This window comes from Triturus cristatus, chromosome 10 (assembly GCF_964204655.1).
Source record: "Triturus cristatus chromosome 10, aTriCri1.1, whole genome shotgun sequence".
Taxonomy (NCBI): Eukaryota; Metazoa; Chordata; class Amphibia; order Caudata; family Salamandridae; genus Triturus; species Triturus cristatus.
The window spans coordinates 1,083,063,392-1,083,083,940 of record NC_140593.1 but is presented as its reverse complement, the minus strand read 5'-3'; the positions used below and the strand labels follow the sequence as shown (position 1 = coordinate 1,083,083,940).

Here is a 20,549-nt window from a genome sequence, read left to right as displayed (position 1 = left end):
TCGCCCCCTTCATAGTTGAGGTCTTAGGGAGAAAGGATTCAAATTGCGTGAGGGGGCGGGTAGCAGCGTCACGTACCTGCGGTGTTAGGGCCCAATGCATCAATTGGCTGTAATGGTATCGCTCTGTGGTGTCTAGACCATAGTCTCGCTGACAATTGTCAAAAGTGAGGGGATCATAGTTATGAAAAAGGTGTGTCAAAGCTAGGCATCCTCCCACCCTCTAAGCATCGAAGGGACCCTCCTGAATACCCGGCGGGAACTCTGGGTTAAAATGGAGTGGTGTAAATGGTGAAGGGAAAGTGGTCCACCTCTCATCTCCCACTACCGTGTCCCATACTTTCAGCGCAGTGCGTGTGGGCATAGCAATGTAGGCATTTTTGGACCGGTCTTTTTTGGGGCGCCAGACCAAGTCCCAATATAGTTCTCCCAGTCACACTACGATCCATGTGCAACCAATGCATGTCAGATTCCCCTTTTGACCACCCGACCAAGACCCTCAACTGCGCTGCTTTGTAATATAACTGGAGGTCAGGGAGGCCCACGCCTCACTCCGAGCGGGGGCGACGCAGCAGGGAAAAGGAGAACCGTGCACGTCCCCCTTGCCAAATAAAATGGAGGATCATAGACTTAACTCAGCGAAAGAATCCCCTGTCTAGTTCTATGGGCAGAGCCTGAAATAGATAGAGAAGCTTAGGGAGGAGTGCCATTTTCACTGCATGTATTCGGCCTAACCAAGATAAGAAGAGGGGTCTCCACTTGGTAAGTTCGGCTTGGATACAAGTGAGAATAGGCGGAAAATTAGCCGCATAGAGCTTCTCAATCTTTGGCATCAGGTGGACCCCTAGGCATTGTATAGAGTCGGAAGCCCAAACGAGGGGCATAAGAGGTTGAAGTCTGTGAACCTCTGTTAGCGGCAAAGTGAGGTTAAGAATGTAAGATTTGCTAAAGTTTATCTTAAAGCCTGCAACTGATTCATAACATTCAAGTTCTGTCTGTAGGGCTTGGAGAGATATGGCCGGCTCGGAAAGCGAGAGGAGAACATCGTCCGCAAATAAATAAATTTTGTGGGGTGCACCAGTGAACGGTATCCCCCTAATTTTGAGATTATCTCTAATCGCCATTGCCAGGGGCTCGATGCTAAGAGCTAAAAGAAGAGGCGAGAGGGGACACCCTTGTCTAGTGCCTCTAGAGTGGAAGAAGGAGGAGGAGCTGACCCCATTGACCACCACCCTGGAGCGAGGTTGCCAGTAATTAGCTCGGATCATGGTTAGAAATTTTGTTGAAAAGCCGAAGGACTTAAGGGTGTGGAACAAAAACGCCCAGTTAACTCGAACAAAGGCCTTCTCCGCATCCAGAACCACCAGGACAGCAGGTATCTGACGTCAGGTGGCCTTCTCAATGAGATGAATGATTCTGCGAGTGTCATTGTGAGTCTGGCGACCTTTAATGAATCCAGACTGGTCAGGATGTATGAGGGCAGGCATGAGGTCATTCAGACGTTTAGCTATGATGGAGGATAATAATTTAGCATCTAAGTTAAGAAGTGCAATAGGGCAATATGAAGCACAAAGTTGTGGATCTTTCCCAGGTTTCGGTATCACTGAAATCATGGCCTCAGTCATGGACGTAGTGGATTCGCCTTCTTCGGCCATCTTGTTGAAGAGCCGTGTGAGATAGGGGCAGATGTTAGGGGCAAAGGTTTTGTAGAAAAGAGTGGTATACCCATCCGGGCCTGGGGCTTTATGGGGTTTAAGGGTTTTAATTGCTTGAGTGACCTCTTCATGGGTAATGGGAGCGGAGAGTAGCTCGTTCCACTCAGTGGAAACCTGAGGGAGGGGCACTGCCCGGAGATAATCCTGTTGGGCAACAGTGTCAAGGTCATCACCGGAGTAAAGAGCATCAAAAAAGGAGCCAAAGGTTTCAGCCTTGTCCTCATCTCTGTGCAAGAGCTCCCCGGAGGAACCCTTAACGCCACCGACATAGTCTCTCTCCCGTTTGTCTCGCAACTGCCTGGCCAGGTGTTTACCGATTTTATTGCTTTGAGAGTAAGATAAGTGATGGAGTTTAAGAAGAGTGAATTCAGCTCTGTTATAAATGGCACGAAATTTGCCACGAAGTGCTGTCAAATTGCGGTGGGTTTGCCGAGTAGGGTTTAATTTGTGGGCTAGTTCGACAGAGGACAGCTCCTGCTCCAACTGCTCCCGTTCCCTCGTGCGCTGTGCGTTGAGTGCTGAGCTAAGTGCAATGCACTTCCCCCGCAAGACTGCTTTGAATGCGTCCCCGGTGGTAAACTCCGATGTATCCTCCGGTTTATTAACCTCAACAGAGTCTGTAATGGAGTCTCTAAGTTTAGCCCAAGATTCTTTATCTCGCGCCAACGAGGCCGGAAAGTACCACCAGGGCGCAGTTGGGGCATCCCCACACCAGGACAGGCAGACGGAGAACAAGCTGTGTTCGGACACCGAGAGAGGGAATATTTTAGCTTCCTGAAGGGAATCCAATAGGGACTGACTAATAAAAATATAGTCCAGCCTGGAGTATGTACGGTGAACATGGGAGTAAAAAGTGTAGCCTCGGGTGTGTGGGTAAAGAGTACGCCATGTATCTAGTAACCCTAAGTCGTGGATTCGTCGTTGTGTATCAGCGGAAAGGGAGCCCAGGTCTGAGCGATCAGTGTGTGCTGTCCATTTCCCTGTGCCAGGTCAAATTAAAATCGCCCATGAGGACTATCTGCCCCTCCACAAAATCCAACAATTTCCCCAGCAGGGTGTGTAAAAACAGGGACTGACCAGAATTGGGTGCGTAGAGCGCTACAAAAGGTACAGGTTTTCCCCCTTAGACGGCCCTTAACCATGACCCACCGGCCCTCCTTATCGCTAAAAACATCTAGGGGTTGGAAATGTATGGCAGAGCGGAACAGCAGGGCCACGCCTCTATGCTTCGTAAGGACCGAAGACCTGTAGATCAAGGGGTATTGTTTGTGTCTGAAGCGAGTGTCTTCGGCTCTAGCTAGGTGAGTCTCCTGGAGCGCTACTATGTCTAAATGGTGATCCAGAATGTACTTCCAAACCTTCTGGCATTTTTGAGGGGAGTTCAGGCCCTTAATATTCCAGGTTCCAATGGTAAGTGTCATAGTGTCAATGGGAGATGCATTGATTCTTAAGAAGCTGCCCTACTTCATGAGCAAACAGCGTCTTCGTCAATCCCCTGAGGAGGTTGCGTCACCCATTCATGCCATCCATTGGTATAAAAAGAGCATAGGGCCCGTCAGGGCTACATGATAAAAGGCCACCACCATGTCCCCCCCCATCCCACCCCAACTCCCAACAAAAGGAAAAGAAAAGTGAATAAAAATACAATCCCACAACGTACTAACAAAGCTCCGCTGGGAGCGTGAAGCCCCCACGGATACCAGGAGGGACAACTGGTCCGAGGTCCCCATCCATGCCCACCCCAGCTACAAACTTAAGCGAAAAAAGCTTGGCATTTTCTAGAATCGACTGAAAAACAATTAGAAGCACAGGTCTCTCCCATATTGGAAGCTCATATAGGTCGTCCGCAGAGGAGGAGCAGGCCCCGGTAGGCAGAACGCAAGTCCTGCTGGCATAAACCTGATGCATAGAAGAAAGCAACACACAAAAGGTGCCAGCAAACAGCGTTGAGCAAGTGTTAACAAACAAAACAGGCTAAAGGCATCGGTCTTACTTATAGAGAGGAGGCAGTCCACATCGTCTCCGTGACTTCCCTGGAAATTCGGAACCCAAAAAGTCCGGACCTAGGCCAACCCGGCAAGGACCATCCCAGGTAGGGGTCAAGGAGCAACAATAAGACTTGTGGCCCTCCCCAGCCATCAGCCAACACTGAGAGTAAAGCACGGACCAAGAAAGGGCCCGGGACCCCATCCAGATCAGACCAGACCCCGGAAGTCAACCTCAGCCAGTCATCGGCGGTCCCTGCGTGAATTTACTGACCACCCAGAGGACGTCAGGGGCCCCCCCGAGAGTGGTCTCCATGTCCGTCTCGTGTGGTGTTCGAATCGTCCACCGGAAGGCCCAAGAGTTCCAGACCCTCCCTTAGTTCAGTGATGTGGCGGCGTTTGTTCTTAAAATCAAAACGAAGACCGAAGGGATATGTCCATCTGTACCGGATATATTCCTCGCGTAATTTGGTAGTAATGTCTCTAAACTGTTGCCCCTGCGCCAGGGTTGCCAGCACTAGATCTTGGTAGATGGAGCATGTGTAGTTTTGGAATGAAACAGAGCTCTTTGCCCTGGCCACCTGCAACACCGCCTCTTTCACTTTGAAAGAATGAAACTTTGACAGGACATCTCGCGTTTTTTTCCTCTCGCCAGGTTGCAAGGTGCCCACCCGGTGTACCCTGTCCAGCTTGATTTGAAGGGTTTGTGGTGACAGAACCTCCGCAAACAAACCCTCCACAAAGGCTGTCTGGTCAGGCCCCTCTGCGCCCTCGTCAAGGTCTCTGATATGCATGTTCTCCCGCCGAGACTGATTTTCAAGATCCTCCGCCTTGAGTAGAGACTGGCGCAATTGTTCCTGAAGGAGGCGAACATCCTCCCGTAGTGCCGTAGAAATTTGCTCTTGCTCCTGGGAGTGCGTCTCCAAGTCGAGGACTCTGGTGCCTATGGAGTCAACGTCATGCTGGAGAGAGGTCAAGCATACTGTTAGGTCTGTCCGCAGCTGATCTATCGAGGATTTAATGTCCTGGCTTAGGTCGGTACGGAGTTCGGTTTTAAAATCCTTGAACATAGCTGCCAGATCCGCTTTCGTGATCGCCATGGTAGTGTCTCCCACGTGGCCCCGCAACGTCGGGAGATGGTCTGAAGGGATGAAGAAATCTGAAACTCTACCCTTCTGCTTGCTCGTCGACTTTTTAGGCGGCATAGGGCGCGGACCAGGCTAGTAGTGAAGGCGAATCCGCTGTGGCATAGGCTGCAGGCGACCAAGTGGGGCGGTCAGGGCAGAGAGAGGCCGACAAGCTCCCAGGCGCGATCACCGTGTAGGAGAGACAATCTTCGAGCTAGGGACACATTATTGAAAATAGCTTGTGTACACTGGTGCCAGCGTTGCCATGCAAGAGTATGCCCCGGGGATACTGTCCGGTGGAAGGAGAAACAACCTGCGGGCTGTCCGGCCGGAGTGGAGCGGAGATGCTGCGTACCCAATGATAATGAAGTGGGCCCGGTCCAGACCTGCAAGCGAAGACAGCGGTCAGTGGCGTGGTAAAGAAGCCAGGATCCTCAGGCACGACCCCTATTCCGGAGCTATGGACCCCACACTCAGGTAGGCTTGATGGGGAAACACGACTGAGCAGCAAAGCCTCAGGAGGTCCAGAAAGCAGGCTGAGAATTCAGGAGGAGACCGCAAAACGAGAAGGGAGCCGGTGAGTCGGCTGAAGCAGGCCGGAGAAAGCGCCGATTGCCATCCAAATGTCCCCGACGGGCGCCATCTTGGAGTCAGGCAGATGCTGGAGGGGTCCTCTCACTGGGGGCCCCGACCGAGACGTGTCCGCAAACAGGGCCCCCCCGACATGGAAGAAACAGTGGGGGTCTCCACAGGCCAGTAGAACGCGCCTCACAGATATCTCCCAGCGCCGATCGCGCTCTGTGGCGTCCTCGGTAAGGAGCCAACCGCCATGTTGTGTGCCGTCACCTCTCCCCTCCAATGAGGAGTTGAATCGTGTCCGCAGCACCAGGAAAGCTCGCAGCCGCTCCGCAGACGCCCCACACACTCCGCCTCAGGAAGGGAGCATGAGCGCCGAAAAGGGAGCCCCACAGTCGTCCGATCGGCTATCTTGCCCGGCCACGCCCCCCGTCTAGCTTCTTTAATGATGTTCATGCAGTCTGGCAGGAGATTGAGGTAGCCAAACTCGAAGACTTCCCATTCGTGGATCTGCTGTGTTTGACAACTGAGCAGATCTGCAATCTGATTGTGTACTCCTGGGAGGTGTTCTGCAAGGAGATAAATGTTTTGTGGAATGGCCCATCTCCGTATGATTTGAGCTAGGTGTGAAAGGTGTAGAGTGTGCCCCCCCCCCCTATTTCTGTATGTAGTACATTGCTGTCATATTGTCTGTACGGACCAGGACAGCCTTGCCTACCAGATGGAGTTGAAAGGATTTTAGTGCTAGAAAAATTGCCAATAATTCCAGGTAATTTATGTGGCGTTGTTTTTGCTAATGGGTCCATATGTCCGGAATGGTATGGTTTTGAAGATGAGCTCCCCATCCGGTGAACGATGAGTCTGCTGTTAGCACTATCTGGGGAACTGTGTCAAGGAACGGCCGCCCTTTGAAAAGGTTTTGTGTGTTCCACCACTGCAGAGAGCGATGTGTGCGGCTGTCCACCAACACCAGATCTGTTAATTGACCTTGAGCCTGGTTCCACTGACGTGCCAAACACTCCTGTAAGCGACGCATTTGGAGTCTTGCATAAGGGACGATGAAAATGAAAGAGCCCATCATCCCGATCAACTGCATGAACACTCGAGCTGGTAATGAGTGTTGAGGCTGAAATTGTGAAATTAAGAGCTTGAATGTTGCATATCCTGACTGGGTTGGGGTATGCTAGAGCTTTTGAAGTGTTTATGGTAGCTCCTAGATATTGTTGTGTGTTGGGACGGTTGGAAGTGAGACTTGGTTCACTGTGAATCCCAATTGGTGAAGCAACTGGATTGCTTTGTATGTGTGTTGCACACAGCTGTTGTGTGACTTGGCTTTTATGAGCCAGTCGTCCAGATAAGGGAACACGTGAATATGTGGCCTTCGTAAGTGAGCTGCAACTACTGCGAGGCACTTTGTGAAGACTCTGGGTGCTGTCGTAACCCCGAACGGGAGGACTTTGAACTGACAGGGTTGACCGTCTACCACGAACCTGAGATATTTCCTGTGAGCGGGATTAATGGGAATATGAAAGTAGACATCCTTTAAGTCCAGAGCGGCGACAAAGTCGCCTTGTTAAAGCAGTGGCAGCACCTGTTGGAGAGTGACCATGTGGAAGTGGTCTGACTGAATGTAAAGGTTTAATGGTCTGAGGTCCCATATTGGCCTGAGAGAGCCGTCCTTTTTTGGAATTAGAAAATATAGGGAGTAAACCCCTGTGCCTTGATGAGGCGAGGGGACTGGTTCTATTGCATGTTTTTGTAATAGAGAGAGAACCTGTTGTTTTAGAACAGTCAGATGCTCCGAGGACGTTGTCTGGGAGAAATGTTTGGGGGAGTGAAGGTGAGTTCAGGGCAATAACCTTACTGGAGAATTTGTCTTACCCACCTGTCTTTTGTGATGGAGTTCCAGACTGGTAGGAACTGAGAGAGACGTCCCCCGACAGGAGTGGAATGATCGGGGGAACGTGGAGAAAAGTCACTGCTTGGTGGTAGGGGAGCTGCGGGTGTTGTTACCGCGGCCTCTTCCCTTATTTTTGTTACCCCTGTACCCTCCTCGAAAATATCCTCTGGAGTAGGTAGTTTGATTGGGACTTTTATATGATGAAGAGGGATGTTCTGAACCAGTGGTTTTGGAGCCAGCCCTGTAAAAGGAGCGATGAAAAGAGCCTCTAGAGGAAGACAATTGAAAGGACCACATGGACTTGGAAGTCTCAGTATCTTTTTTCATCTTTTCTAAAGATGTGTCGACTGTGGGCCTAAAAAGATGCTCTTGGTCGAAAGACTGATCAAGAATAGTGGATTGTACCTCTTGCTTGAATCCGGGTATCTGGAGCCAAGCGTGCCTGCGTAGTAAAACGCTGGTATTAATAGCACGAGATGCTGCCTCAGCCGAATCGAGGGCACATTTTATAGATGTGTCGGTTATTAGTTTACCCTCCTGTATAAGGTCATTGGCTTTATTAGGTCTCGCCTGACCCAGCGCATGCGCTGGTCTGGCGAGACTTATTGAGAGGGCTCCAAAAAGTGCTACCAGGCCAGCCTAGAGCTACAGTGCATGTGCGCGGGCGCGCGCGCCGCGCTTTACCGCGATTACTTTCACTTTCGCAGCCGCAGGGCCGCTTTGATGTTTGATCGTGATCCAGATCACTTTAACTTTCGGGGCCGCATGCCCGCTTTGCATAGCCAATAGGTCTCGCTTTTGGGACCTTATAAATATTTAGTTATGCAACTGTGCATAGCTAAACACTTGTAAGGTCCCGAATGCGAGACCTATTGGCTATGCCAATGCTTGTTTTTATATTGGTCAGGCAGATGTTTCATAAGCTTTTCAAGCTCATCATAGTGAGCTCTGTCATATCTGGCTAACAAAGCTTGGGCGGTGGCAATCCGCCAGTGATTTGCAGCCTGTGACGCAATTCGTTTGCCAGATGAGTCTATGAGTTTTGATTTCTTATCAGGAGGAGGGGCGTCGCCTGTGTTCTGTGAATTAGCCCTCTTGCGGGCATTAGACACCACAAGAGAATCTAAAGGGACTTGACCTCTGATGTACACTGGGTCATTGGGAGCCGTGTTATATTTTTTGTCCACCCTGGTGTTCAGGATCCTGGCTCTGACAGGGTCTTTGAACACTTCTGGCATGCCTTTTAGCATTGGTAGGGTGTGTGTGGACTTTTGTGTGGGTGCAAATGTTTCCAATAAAAAGTCTTCTTCTAAGGGTTCAGAGTGTAATCGTACCCCGTGGTATTGAGCAGCCCTATTAATTAGTTGCGCAAACCCATCATCTGGTGGTGATGGTCTAGAGGGATAGAGGTCCGGGTCATTGTGTGGATCTGGATCTGTGTTGTAATCATCCCAAGGATCTACATTGTGTGGGATGGTATGTGCGTCATCATCATTATCTGGATCTCCGTTCCCATCCCCCTCATTATAATCATCTTCATCATCCTGTGGTTGAGGTCAAAATGTATGTTGTGGGTAGTGTGCTGGAGAAATTAACAAATTTGGATCAGCTGGAGAAGGAGAGGAAGGTGGATAAGTATTAGTGCCCATTTCGTCAGGCCGGCCGCTAGCAAGCAGTGGGAGCGTAAAACACAATTATAAAACACAAGCGGCAAGTGATAAAGGTCCCAAAAGTCGAAGGAAGCGTTGGCGGCCACACCGTCCAGACCCCCCAAATGGCGGTTCCATTTTTATGAAAAAACTACAAACAAATCCACAAGGCAGCAGAAGTCAAAGCAGCATTATGAGCTCCCCTGGGGAGGACCCTACCGATCCACAGGAATAGGGGGGGGGGGGGGAACGGGCCAGGAAAGAAACAAAGTGGACACGATACACAGAACCAAGGTAACAAGCAGACTAGGGAGACTGGGCCACTGCCAAATCAGGCGTCAGCGGCGGGGTACAAATCCTGCCACGATAGGAGTTCCAGGGGCCCCACACTTTCACCCATCATTTCTCTCTATTTAATGTGTATTTCAGAGTCTGGTGAAGTGTCCAGTTTCCTCTTTCTAGGAGGCTTGGCGACAACGTGACCTGTTTCTGGGTCAATGTGTAGTGTTTTTTGCTTTGGATGCAAAAAATCTGGCACAGACTGTTGTTTGGGTACAATATCCTTTTTCGGTGCCAAAGGTTTAGGGTCAGAATGTTGTTTTGCCTTTGTTTCTGAAGCTTTCTGCGGGGTCTTGGACTCTTTAGCTTTCAGTATAGGAGCTTGTGGCTCAGAGATCTTTTTCGGGTCCGAAGGGTTTATCGGCTCCGAATGTTTGTCTTTGGTTTGTTTCGATGCCAATGGCTTCGGCGACGAGGCTGTTTTCGGTGCAGAGGAAGAATGGTGTGGCACATCTTTGGTTTTGGGCTTCGGTGCCGAAGGTGATTTGTCGACCCCGGAACGGGGTTGGCGCGAGCCCGACCCAGATGGCTTTTCTTTCAATTTCATAGCCGGGCCCAAGGGTAGGGCGTCTGAAATGTGTTGCCGGTGTCGACCTGAGCTAGAGGGCGAAGGTGTTACCGGAGCCCTTTGTTTGGGGTTGAGCAGGAGAGGGGTCTCAGTACTCACGGACCACTGAGCTAGTGTAACGGTCTCGTCTTCGATGTCTGAGTCGTCGGCTTTGGAGACCTCTCCTTCGTCAGCTTGTTGTTCTGGCTGGGCTTCGGGATCTGCTCCGAAGATGTCCGGAACCGAGCTGCTTTCACAGGAAATTTCGTGACGTCGAGCCCGACAGTCACAGATGGTTTTCTTCGACCTGAAAGATGCACAAGCCGCGCAGTTCTTGTCCTCGTGCTCCGGGGAGAGGCAGAGAATACAAACCTGGTGTAAGTCAGTGTGTGGTAAGGATAAGTTACTTACCTGTAATCCTAGTTCTCTTCCAGGGGTATCCTCATCAACGTCATAAGTACTGAATATTCCTGCCCATGTGCGGGGACCCCGGAAATAATGAAAATTATATATGGAAAACCTATATATACAGCTATATATATATATATATATATATATATATATATATATATATATATATACACAGCTATATATATATATATATATATACAGATATATATATATATATATATATATATATACACATATATCTTTTTTTCTCATACCAATGCAGCTCCCATCTAGGAGGCTAAACAATGTAATAACACAAAGCTGCATTTGCAAATATATATAAAAACACAAAAGGGCAAGTAGCACTTGAACTCTGTTTTTAATGAGTAAAAACTCGAAGAAAAAATACTGCAAATAAAGCAGACATTGTTAGCCTACAGGCTGCATTGTAAACCAATAGCATAGAAAATGAAAGCATTTTCCTATAAAAACTGGCACCGTGCCTTTAAGGCAGCCATGACCCCTAGCTTCCCATTATGCCTCAGGGGTGACAGTTAGGTCAATTATTAGCCCTGAAGAAACAGAGCCCAAAGATATTAATTAACAATGAATACAATCTCATTTGCCTCGGGCGGAGGGTGGGTTGCTTATGACTTTGATGAGGATACCCCTGGAAGAGAACAAGGATTACAGGTAAGTAACTTATCCTTCTCTTCCAGGGGATCCTCATCAATAGTCATAAGCACTGAATAGAATAGCAAGCCCAATCCTCACCCTGCGGGCAAATGAGAGAAAGAGAGACCCAACATACAACAACAGCCGCAGTCAGTTGTTGAACAGATTCCTCAAGGAGACCTGGCCTACTTGGGTGTCTGCTCTGGTGTCTGAATCTAGACAATAGTGCCTCTAATATGTATGGACGGACCTTCAAGTCGCCGCTTTACAGATTTCAGATATAGGCACGTTATGCAGAAAAGCAGTCGTAGCCGCTTTTCCTCTGGTAGAATGCGTCTTGGGAGTAGATCCAAGAGGCCTCTGTGCTAATTGATAAGCTAGCGTTATACATGAAACTTTCCATCTGGAGATGGACCGCTTTCAAGCTGGAAAACCCATTCTAATCTACCCATAGTTAACAAATAGTTGATCAGATTTTCTCGTGGACTTGGACCTATCCAGGTACAATTTTAAAACTTTTCAGGTCCAGAGAGTGCAAAGACCTCTCAGCTGGAGTGGAGGGATTAGGGAAAAAAGTGGGCAGAGAGATGATCTGATTTACATGAAAATCTGACACCACTTTGGGGAGAAAAGAGGGATGAGTCCTCAATACGACCCTATTAAGATGGAAGACAGTATAAGGTTCCTTAAGGTGTTGCAAGGTTGCTTTGTGTATGGGTTCGAAAGGCGGACCCATCAATTTTGATAGTACCAGGTTCAGTTCCCAGGGTGGTGAAGGAGGCCGGACCGGAGGATAGACCTTCTTCAGACCCTGCAAAAAATCTTTAACAACCTGTAACTGAAAGAAAGACAGTTGTGAAGGTGAATGCCTATATGCAGTGATAGCTGCTAAGTGCACCTTAATGGAAGGAAACTTCAAGCCTGCTTTCACCAGATAAAGCAGGTATCTCTTCCTGTCATTTGGTTGGATTACAATTGTTTTGAACACACTACATATAAAAGCATTTCCGCTTGCACGCATATGAGTGTCTAGTGGACGACCTTTGTGCTTCCTTTAAAATGGACATGCAGTCCTGTGGCAGTCCTAAATGGTCATACTGGAGGACTTCAGGAGCCATGCTGCCAAGTTCAGTGAGGGAAGGTTGGGGTGATGAATCCTCCCGTTCATCTTGGACAGCAGGTCCGGTCTGCACGGCAGCCTCCTGTGAGAGCACTCCGACAGGTGCAGAAGGTCCGGGTACCACCATTGTCTTGGCCAGTCCAGGGCAATCAGTATCATCCTTGTGTGGGAATGAGACACTTGGTCACCACCTTCGGAAGGAGAGGAAGGGGTGGAGGTATACACAAATGCCCCTGACCAGTAAATCAAAAGGGTATTCGCTTTTGACCCTGGCCGGTAGAACTTTGAAGCAAAGTCTCAGCATTTTGTATTTTCGTCGTCCGCGAAGAGGTCGATGGTGGGGCGACCCCAAGCCTGGAATATGTCTCCTACGACTTGGTCATTGAGAACCCAGTCTTTTGTCTGTCTTCGAAGTGACGACAGAGAGCATCCACTCTCGTGTTCTGTTCGCCCGGCAGGTGGACTACTGTGATCGATAGGTTCCGTGCCAGGAGCCAATGCCAGAGAGTTTGAGCTTCCAGCGACAATATCGGGAACGAGTCCGCCCCCCTGTTTGTTCAGGTAGTACATGGTGGTGGTATTGTCCGTCTGTACTAAGATTGAACTTGCCTGAATCGAAGGGAGGAAAGCCTTAAGGGCCAGGTGAACTGCTCTCAGTTCCAGCATGTTGATGTGATAGGATCGCTCTTTTGGAGACCATAGACCTTGCATCTGGAGGGATCCCATGTGGGCTCCCCAGCCCTTGAGGGAAGCGTCCGTGATCAGTGTTTGAGAGGGAGGTGCTTGGTGAAAAGGTATCCCGACTTGCATATTCTCCTTCATCCACCTTAGGATGGAAGCTCTTGCTGCGTTTCAGAGACTGATCTTGTCGTCCCAGCGAGCCGTTTGCTGGTCCCACTTGTCCTTCAGATCCTGCTGAAGAGGACGCATTCGTAGTCTGGTATTGGGGACCAGGAAGATGCAGGATTCCATCAACCCTAATAGGGAGGCAATCCGATGAACCGACAGCCTTCCATTGCCCAGAGCAAGCTTGCATTTCTGTATGATGAAATACTGTCTCTCCTCCGAAGGAAACCCTTTTCATACCTCGGAGTCTACCAGAGCGCCTAGATAATGGATTCTCTGCATTGGTTGTGGAGTCGATTTCTAAAAGTTCACGTGAAGGCCTAGCCGGTGACAAAGCTCTAGGCATTACAGGAAATGACTCCTCACGCTACGCGGTGAGGGACCCTTCAACAGCCAGTCGTCTAAGTACGGGTAGACGAAGATGCCTTTGCGGCGTAGTGAGGCTGCCACTACCTCCATGCACTTCGTGAACACTCGGGGAGCTGACTTTAACCCGAAGGGTAGTACCTTGAACTGGTAGTGAGAGGATCCCACCAGGAATCTCAGGTATTGTCTGTGATGCTGATTTACAGGGACGTGAAAATATGCATCTTGCAGATCCAGCAAACACATCCAATCTCCCTGCCTGAGATGTGGATATATTTGATGGAGAGCCAACATGCGAAACTTCTCCTTTCTGATTGATTTGTTGAGTGTTCGCAGATCCAGAATGGGTCTGTACTCTGCTTTTCGATCCTTCTTCTTTACTAAGAAGTATCTTGAGTAGACCCCTCTACCTCTGAGATATTGTCTCCTTCTTGATGGCTGACTTTCAGAGAAGGGTGGCCACTTCGTTTGGTAATGTTTCCATCTGGTGACACAATGATGGAACCGTAGGGATTGAGGGACGATGGTGTCGAAAACGTAGAGAGTACCCATACTACAGCGTAGCCAACACCCACTGGTCATTTGTGATAGCTCGCCCCTCATCGAGATGATTTGCAATACTTCCCCCCCACTGCAGTGGTGAACGGTGAAAGTGGGCACTCACTGCTTGGTCTGCGTCTTGGCGGAGGTGTTAGTCTGACTCTGGTTTCCTCTTCCTCTGGAGGAACGCCTGCCCTGATATTGAGATCTTTGTTGACCTTGCTGATCCTGATTTTTCTGCCAATGAGGGGTTTGAACCCTCTGTTGGGAGGATCGTCGATTGTAAGCCCTGAATCTTTTGCGGAATTCCTTATTCTTTTCTTGACCCATGGCCTTTAGTGTGTCCAGTTCTGTTTTCATGCGGGACATCTCCTCATCCGTGTGAGCCCCAAACAGAGATGATCCAGAGAAGGGAAAATTCAGGATGCACGACTGCACTTCTGGTTTGAGCGCTGTGAGACGGACCCAAGATGTTCGTCTAGCGCATATTCCATGCGCATAGGCATGCACCAAAAGAGTAGCTCTATCAGCTGCAGCGCTGATAACTTGGTTAGCCACCAAGCTGCCCTCCTGCAAGATCTCCTCAAAGTCCTTGCGGTCGTCCTATGGTAACTTCTCTGTGAATCATTGTAGGGAGTTCCACAGAGACCCGTCATAACGGCCCAAGAGAGCCAATGCACTTGAGACCTTTAACATCGAGGTTGATGTGCCACAAACCTTCCTTCCCCATGAATCCTGCATTTTACTCTCCTTGTCTGGTGGAACAGCAGAGGAGGAAGCAATAGCATGTGTCTTTTTTGCTGCTGCAATTATTACAGAATCCGGAGGGGGATCAGATCTAAGGAAGAGTGGGTCGTCTTCAAACGAGCAGTACTTCTTTAAAATTCTAGCTGGCGCGGTTTAACTCTCGCCGGCGTAAGAAAAATGTCCATCACTGGCTCTATGAGGCCCGGTAGCAAAGGTCTAGATGCTTCCCTTTGGTGTAAGGTCTAAAAAATCACGGAGGACTTACTCTGACGAGTCGGCATAGGAATGCCCAGCTTTGTGGCTCCTCTGCCAAGTATGTCCTGAAAGGTGGTAACGTCATCCACCGAAGAGACCCTCGATGATGGACTGTTAGTGAGGGTAGGCAAGTTGTCTCTGTGGGACATGTGAGTAGAAAAGGATGAAGTTGGGGATCTGTGTCTCCTCGTCCTGCTTCTAGATCTAGATCTCCTTCTGTGTGAGTGCACAGGAGTGCCGCTGCGAGTTCTGACTCTTGCAGGAGTACGTTCCCTGTCCACAGCCTGTACTAGTCGAACCAACGGAGATCTGTGAAGAGGGCTCGAGTAGTACTGCGCCCATGTGTCTGGAGCCGTGGCCCAGTGATGCAAGGGTCTGTTCCATCGTGGTGAAAGATGGATGGAAGGTGATCTTCACCTCTCTCACCCTTCAGGAGACCGTGTAGGGGGAGGAGAATTTGCCCCTTCCTGCGTAGACCTGGTCGGAGAATCTTAATGTCCTCTGGACACTGGACTGCCGGACGTCGAGATAGCCACCTCCAGAGACCTTGACGTGGAGCCTCTGTGAGAACTGGGAGAACCTGTTCTAGACGTCTGCGTTGGTGAAGAGGATAGACTCACTGGACGTAAGGCCTCTTTAGACTGGTGTCTCGACTTAGATCTGGAACGCCGCTGCGCAGACTGCCTTCTCGACGGAGAAGCCTGCCTCGACGTCGACCTTCTCCTCTTAGATGGAGGGCTCAATCTTGTAGTCGACCGGAGTCGATAGTCTACCTGACGTCGACGGAGTACCATGCTTCGACGTCAGCCGCCTTTGTTCTGACGATCGGTGTCTCGAAGTCGACCGGCGGTGTGCTGCCGTCGACGGAGAACGCTGCTTCGACGCCGAAGATCTTTGTTGCGACGTCGACGGAGATTTCTGCCTCAACATAGACGATGGAGTGTGGTGTATCGACGTCGAAGGTCTTTGGGTTGACTTGGACGTTGAGGCAGAAGTCTCTATCGAAGATGGTGTCCTATGCCTCAACGTAAAAGATCTCTGGACTGATCTCGACGGAGACCTGTGCTGCGACGTCGATCACCGTTGACGAGGTGACGACTGAGTGATGTGCCTCGATGTCGAACGCCCAGCCAGCACCGACGGAGACTTGTCCCTCGACGTTGAACATCGCCGGGTTGACGTCAACGGCGGACCTGTTACCTTTGTCGACATTGATTGCTTTGCCGATGTCTTCGACGTCGATCTCTTTGGCGGCAGCAGGTCGGGTCTTTGCCTCTCGACGTCGACCGAGTTCAATTTTTCTGCTGCCTCACTGGAGACCTACCTCTTTCGGAGACGCCATAAAGTCGAATTCTCTCCCCGTCTTTGATGGTCCTTCTCGACAGCTTCTTACAATGATGGCAGTTGGAAGAAGAGTGAGTCTCTGGGAGGCAGAGAATACGCACAGTGTGTGTGTCTGATCTGGCCTTTTTCTTGCCACAGGCAGGGCAAGGATCAAATAAAGAAGGCATTCTTTAAGAAAATAAACCTTTTCTGGAACCCAAAATAGGTATTACTCTCACTCTAAGGCAAAAAGACATCAAGTGAGAGTACAAAAAGTAGAAAATTATCAGTTATTTTTTGACAGAAAGCCAAAAAAAGGAAGAGCTGTGAATCCATGGTCCTGACTGAAGGAGCCGGAAAGAACAACTGACCTAACTGTCACCCCTGAGGCATGATGGGAAGCTAGGGATCATGGCTGCCTTAAAGGCACGGTACCAGTTTTTGTAGGAAAATGCTTTCATTTTCTATGCTATTGGTTTAAAATGCAGCCCTTAGGTTACCAATGTCTGCCTTACTTGCAGTGTTTTTTCTTCATGAGTTTTAATTCATTAAAAACAGAGTTCAAGTGCTACTTGCCCTCTTGTGTTTTTATATATATTTGCAAATGCAGCTTTATGTGTGTTATTACATTGTTTAACCTCCTAGGTGGGAGCTGCATTGGTATGAGAAAAAATGATATATGTATATCTATGTTTTCCATATATAATGTTTATTATTTCCAGGGTCCCCGTGCATGGGCGGAAATATTCAGTGCTTATGACTATTGATGAGGATCCCCTGGAAGAGAACTTAGCACCACACCGGGGTAGTTTTTAAAAGGAGATCTTTCCATTGACTGCTGGTGTGATAGGCGTGGGTAGGCCCAACGGCCCGCGTCGAAGATCTAGGTCGATGATTTTATATTTTTCGAAGATGCGCGTCGAAAGAATAACGCGATCAAAACAATACCGTCGAGTGGTGAGGGACTGCGCGTCGAAGGGGGTTCGAGAACGACACCGACCCAGAGCACAGCGAATCACATCCGAACCCGATGGCGGAAAAAAACAAATCTGGCGATGGAGTCGATGCCCACCCGCACTATCACCCTAAGGAGGAGTCATTTACCTCACGACTACAAAGACTTCTTTCAAGACAAAAACAAAGTGCAAACATCCGAGCCCAACACCGGATGGCGATCTATGCACACGTATATAATCTACAGCTCATATGCCTCCAACATACTGTTTCCTGTGTGCAATGCATCTATGGGATATGAAGCCTGTTGTACAAAGATTATATTTGAAAACATTGGTTGCAAAATGCAGACATTTTGCAATTATTCTTAATTTGTGAGCTGACCCATGTATAAATGAGTTGATTAAATTAATATAGACTCGCGGGGAGTCGCAGAATGACCTGTCTGAGTAATATTCATTAGGCAGGTCTTCATTTGTGACCACCTTTGATTGGCTACAATCATATTGATGATGGTCAGCAGGTCACCATCATCTGATTTGTTTAAATAAAGAAAAATATGCATTTTGTTTTTAATGCAGCCCATTTTCCTTAAAAGAAACTGTACTGTATTTAAAAAAAAAAAAGTTTTCCATTTTTAAAAGATTTCACAGACAATTGGTAGTAGTCTTGTGGAACGTTTTTCAACATTCACTAAGGCAAATTGGTCCAACGAGAATACCTTCCTCTTTGTGAATCAGATACCATCCTAACATGGGAGTGGGTAACTGACCAACTGTTTGGGGCAGGAATTACAATTGCAAACCAGTGATACATGAGGGTACAAATAGCAATTTGTAAATGACACCCACAACACAGCAATATATAATCCATTTCTAAACTCACTTACCAATTTACCAACATTTTTCCGAATCAGTTAATGTGTTTAGTAAATACAAAAATGCTTTTTAACCGCAAGTGATTTAGTACACCAGTGGGTTAGCGACCATTAAAACGTGTTTTTTATATCAGATCCACAGAATCGAATGCGTCATGATTCGGTGCACATTTGAGAAGTATAACAGTCCTTCATTCACTGCATGTAAAAGGTTATGTGCATTATGCTCAATGATATTCTTACCTGTGTGGGTAGAATAGCTCCTTCTCGCAGATATATATTTATTTTATCAAGAGGAGCTGCTAGCTTCTTGCTTTCACCCTTGCTAGACATTGCTGTACCCTGGGGGAAAACAGATGTAGTAATTAGAGGAAAATGAACAGAAGACAACTGTGGGTACGGATATGTTGAATAACCACCCAAGCACAGTGTTCAAGTAATTATTCCTGGCATCCTGAATCGGACGTACTAAACAACAGCATATCAAAGACATGTTATTTTGAATGGAAAATGATTTGGAAAGAGGGTCCTAAAGCTAAGAATAGAAGGAAAATAAACAAATACCAGAAACTGGTTTCCAAAAATAAAGAAGGAGGTATTACAGGAAAGGAAGAATGTGTTAAATGTGTGGGAGTTACAGGCAGGCCATGGGAAGAGATAGCATGAAGTAACAAGTTTCACACCATCCCATTCCATTCCATGATTTTTATAACACCAGAATGAAAGACAGCAGTGATGGGTTCCAGAGGTAGAGTGGATGTACAATAGAAGAAATGCTGTATTAGGGTTAGTTTTTCAAACAGGGAGCAGACCATACCACTGTTTGTTCAGGTGAACATGTATCCAGACCTCAAAGAAAAGGTAATATCAGGTGTTTATTTACACCTAAGGGAACATTTGGTGACTCACTGTGCCTACACAGCCGACCCTAAGAACAGAACTGTGGGGAGACCACCTCAGGTTGAGGGTGTGAAGTGAGAAGGAGCAAGAGAGAGCAGCTATGACAGAGCGCAAACATAAAGCACAGGAAGGGAGGTATTTGGCAGGGGATGGGGAGAGAAACACAGCAGGAAGACAGCTGCAAAATACATGCACTCAGATATAGGGTTTAACCCAAAGAAGAAAATAAGTTACTTACCTGTAACTACGGTTATCCAGTATTGGTATATTTCATGGATTCAAATGCCGGAATCATTCCCTGTTGTTGAGTTGGGAGTCCCACTGGAACATAATCAAGCAGTATTTCAATAATGCCATAGGCTATAATGGCCCTGAGCCATGTCATACATAGCCTATTTATGTCAGTTTTAAAAAACGACCAAATGTTGAATGCAACCAATCAGCTGCCAGCACCCTTTAGAACTCTTAGCAGAGGCAGGTTCCCCCAGCAGAAGTAAGTATCTTACTGAACAAACAGGAAACCGCCTCTACGGGGAGGAGGGTGGGTGCATGTGAATCTACAAAAGATACCAATACTAGATAACCATAGTTACCGGTAAGTAAGGATAAGCTACTTAGCTGTAATCCTAGTTCTCTTCCAGGGATATACTCATCAAAGTCATAAGCAGTGAATTATCCCCGCCCACGTGCGGGATCCCGAAGCATATAGCAATATATATATATATATATATATATATATATATATATATATATATATATGATGATACAAAGAAGTGGAATATACCAAATTAATCGACAAACTCAGCAAAAACAACGAGGTGATAGTAAAACCATCGGCCAAAGGAGGCAACATAGTACTATGGCTTCAACAAGATTATTTAAAAGAAGCGCAACGTCAGCTCTCTGATCAGGCATGTTATCAACATTCCAACATGAAAGAGTACATTAATGCAAAGGAGATACCCACCAGACAACTTCACCAATTCAAACGTGATGGTATGATATCAACAGATGAGTTCAAATTCCTATGGGTTGAACATCCAATAATTCCATCTATTTATTTTGTACCCAAGACACACAAAAACGTCAGCCCCATTCCTGGAACACCCATTATCTCAGCGATTAACAGTGTAGGGGAACACTTATCGCAATATGTTGACTATTTTTTAAAAGATCTGGTTAAAGAGCTTCCAACATATGTGAAAGACACAGGAGATTTCCTCAATAAAATCAAAGTAATAGAATGGGAAACCAACATGAGATTCATAACTCTTGACATTCAATCAATCAATCATTCGCATTTATAAAGCGCGCTACTCACCCATAAAGGGTCTCAAGGCGCTGGGGAGGGGGGGGGGTCAGTGCTCGAAGAGCCAGGTCTTGAGCTGCCTTCTGAAGGAGAGGTGTTCAGGTATGGTGCGAAGGTGGCTGGGCAGAGAGTTCCAGGTCTTCGCTGCCAGGAAAGAGAAGGATCTTCCTCCGGCGGTGGCTTTGCGGATGCGGGGTACGGCTGCCAGGGCCTGTCCGGCGGATCGTAGAGTGCGCGGAGGAGTGTAGAAGGAGACGCGGTTGTTGATGAGTTTGGGTCCGAGGTTGTGAAGGGCTTTGTGTGCGTGGGTGAGGAGTCGGAAGGTGATCCTCTTGTTGACGGGGAGCCAATGGAGTTTTTTCAGGTGTCCTGATATGTGGTGGTGGCGAGGGATGTCCAGGATGAGTCTTGC

General features: G+C 48.0%; 1 protein-coding gene across 1 annotated transcript in view; it reads right to left on the bottom strand.

The window, feature by feature from the left end:
• The window catches only part of LOC146796600 (lysosomal alpha-glucosidase-like), an 854,317-nt gene that overhangs the window by 114,283 nt on the left and 719,485 nt on the right, over nucleotides 1–20,549 (bottom strand). The window contains exon 17 of the mRNA XM_085629244.1: nucleotides 18,172–18,270. Coding sequence (XP_085485370.1) covers nucleotides 18,172–18,270 — 99 coding nt within the window. The remainder of the gene's footprint in view (nucleotides 1–18,171; nucleotides 18,271–20,549) is intronic.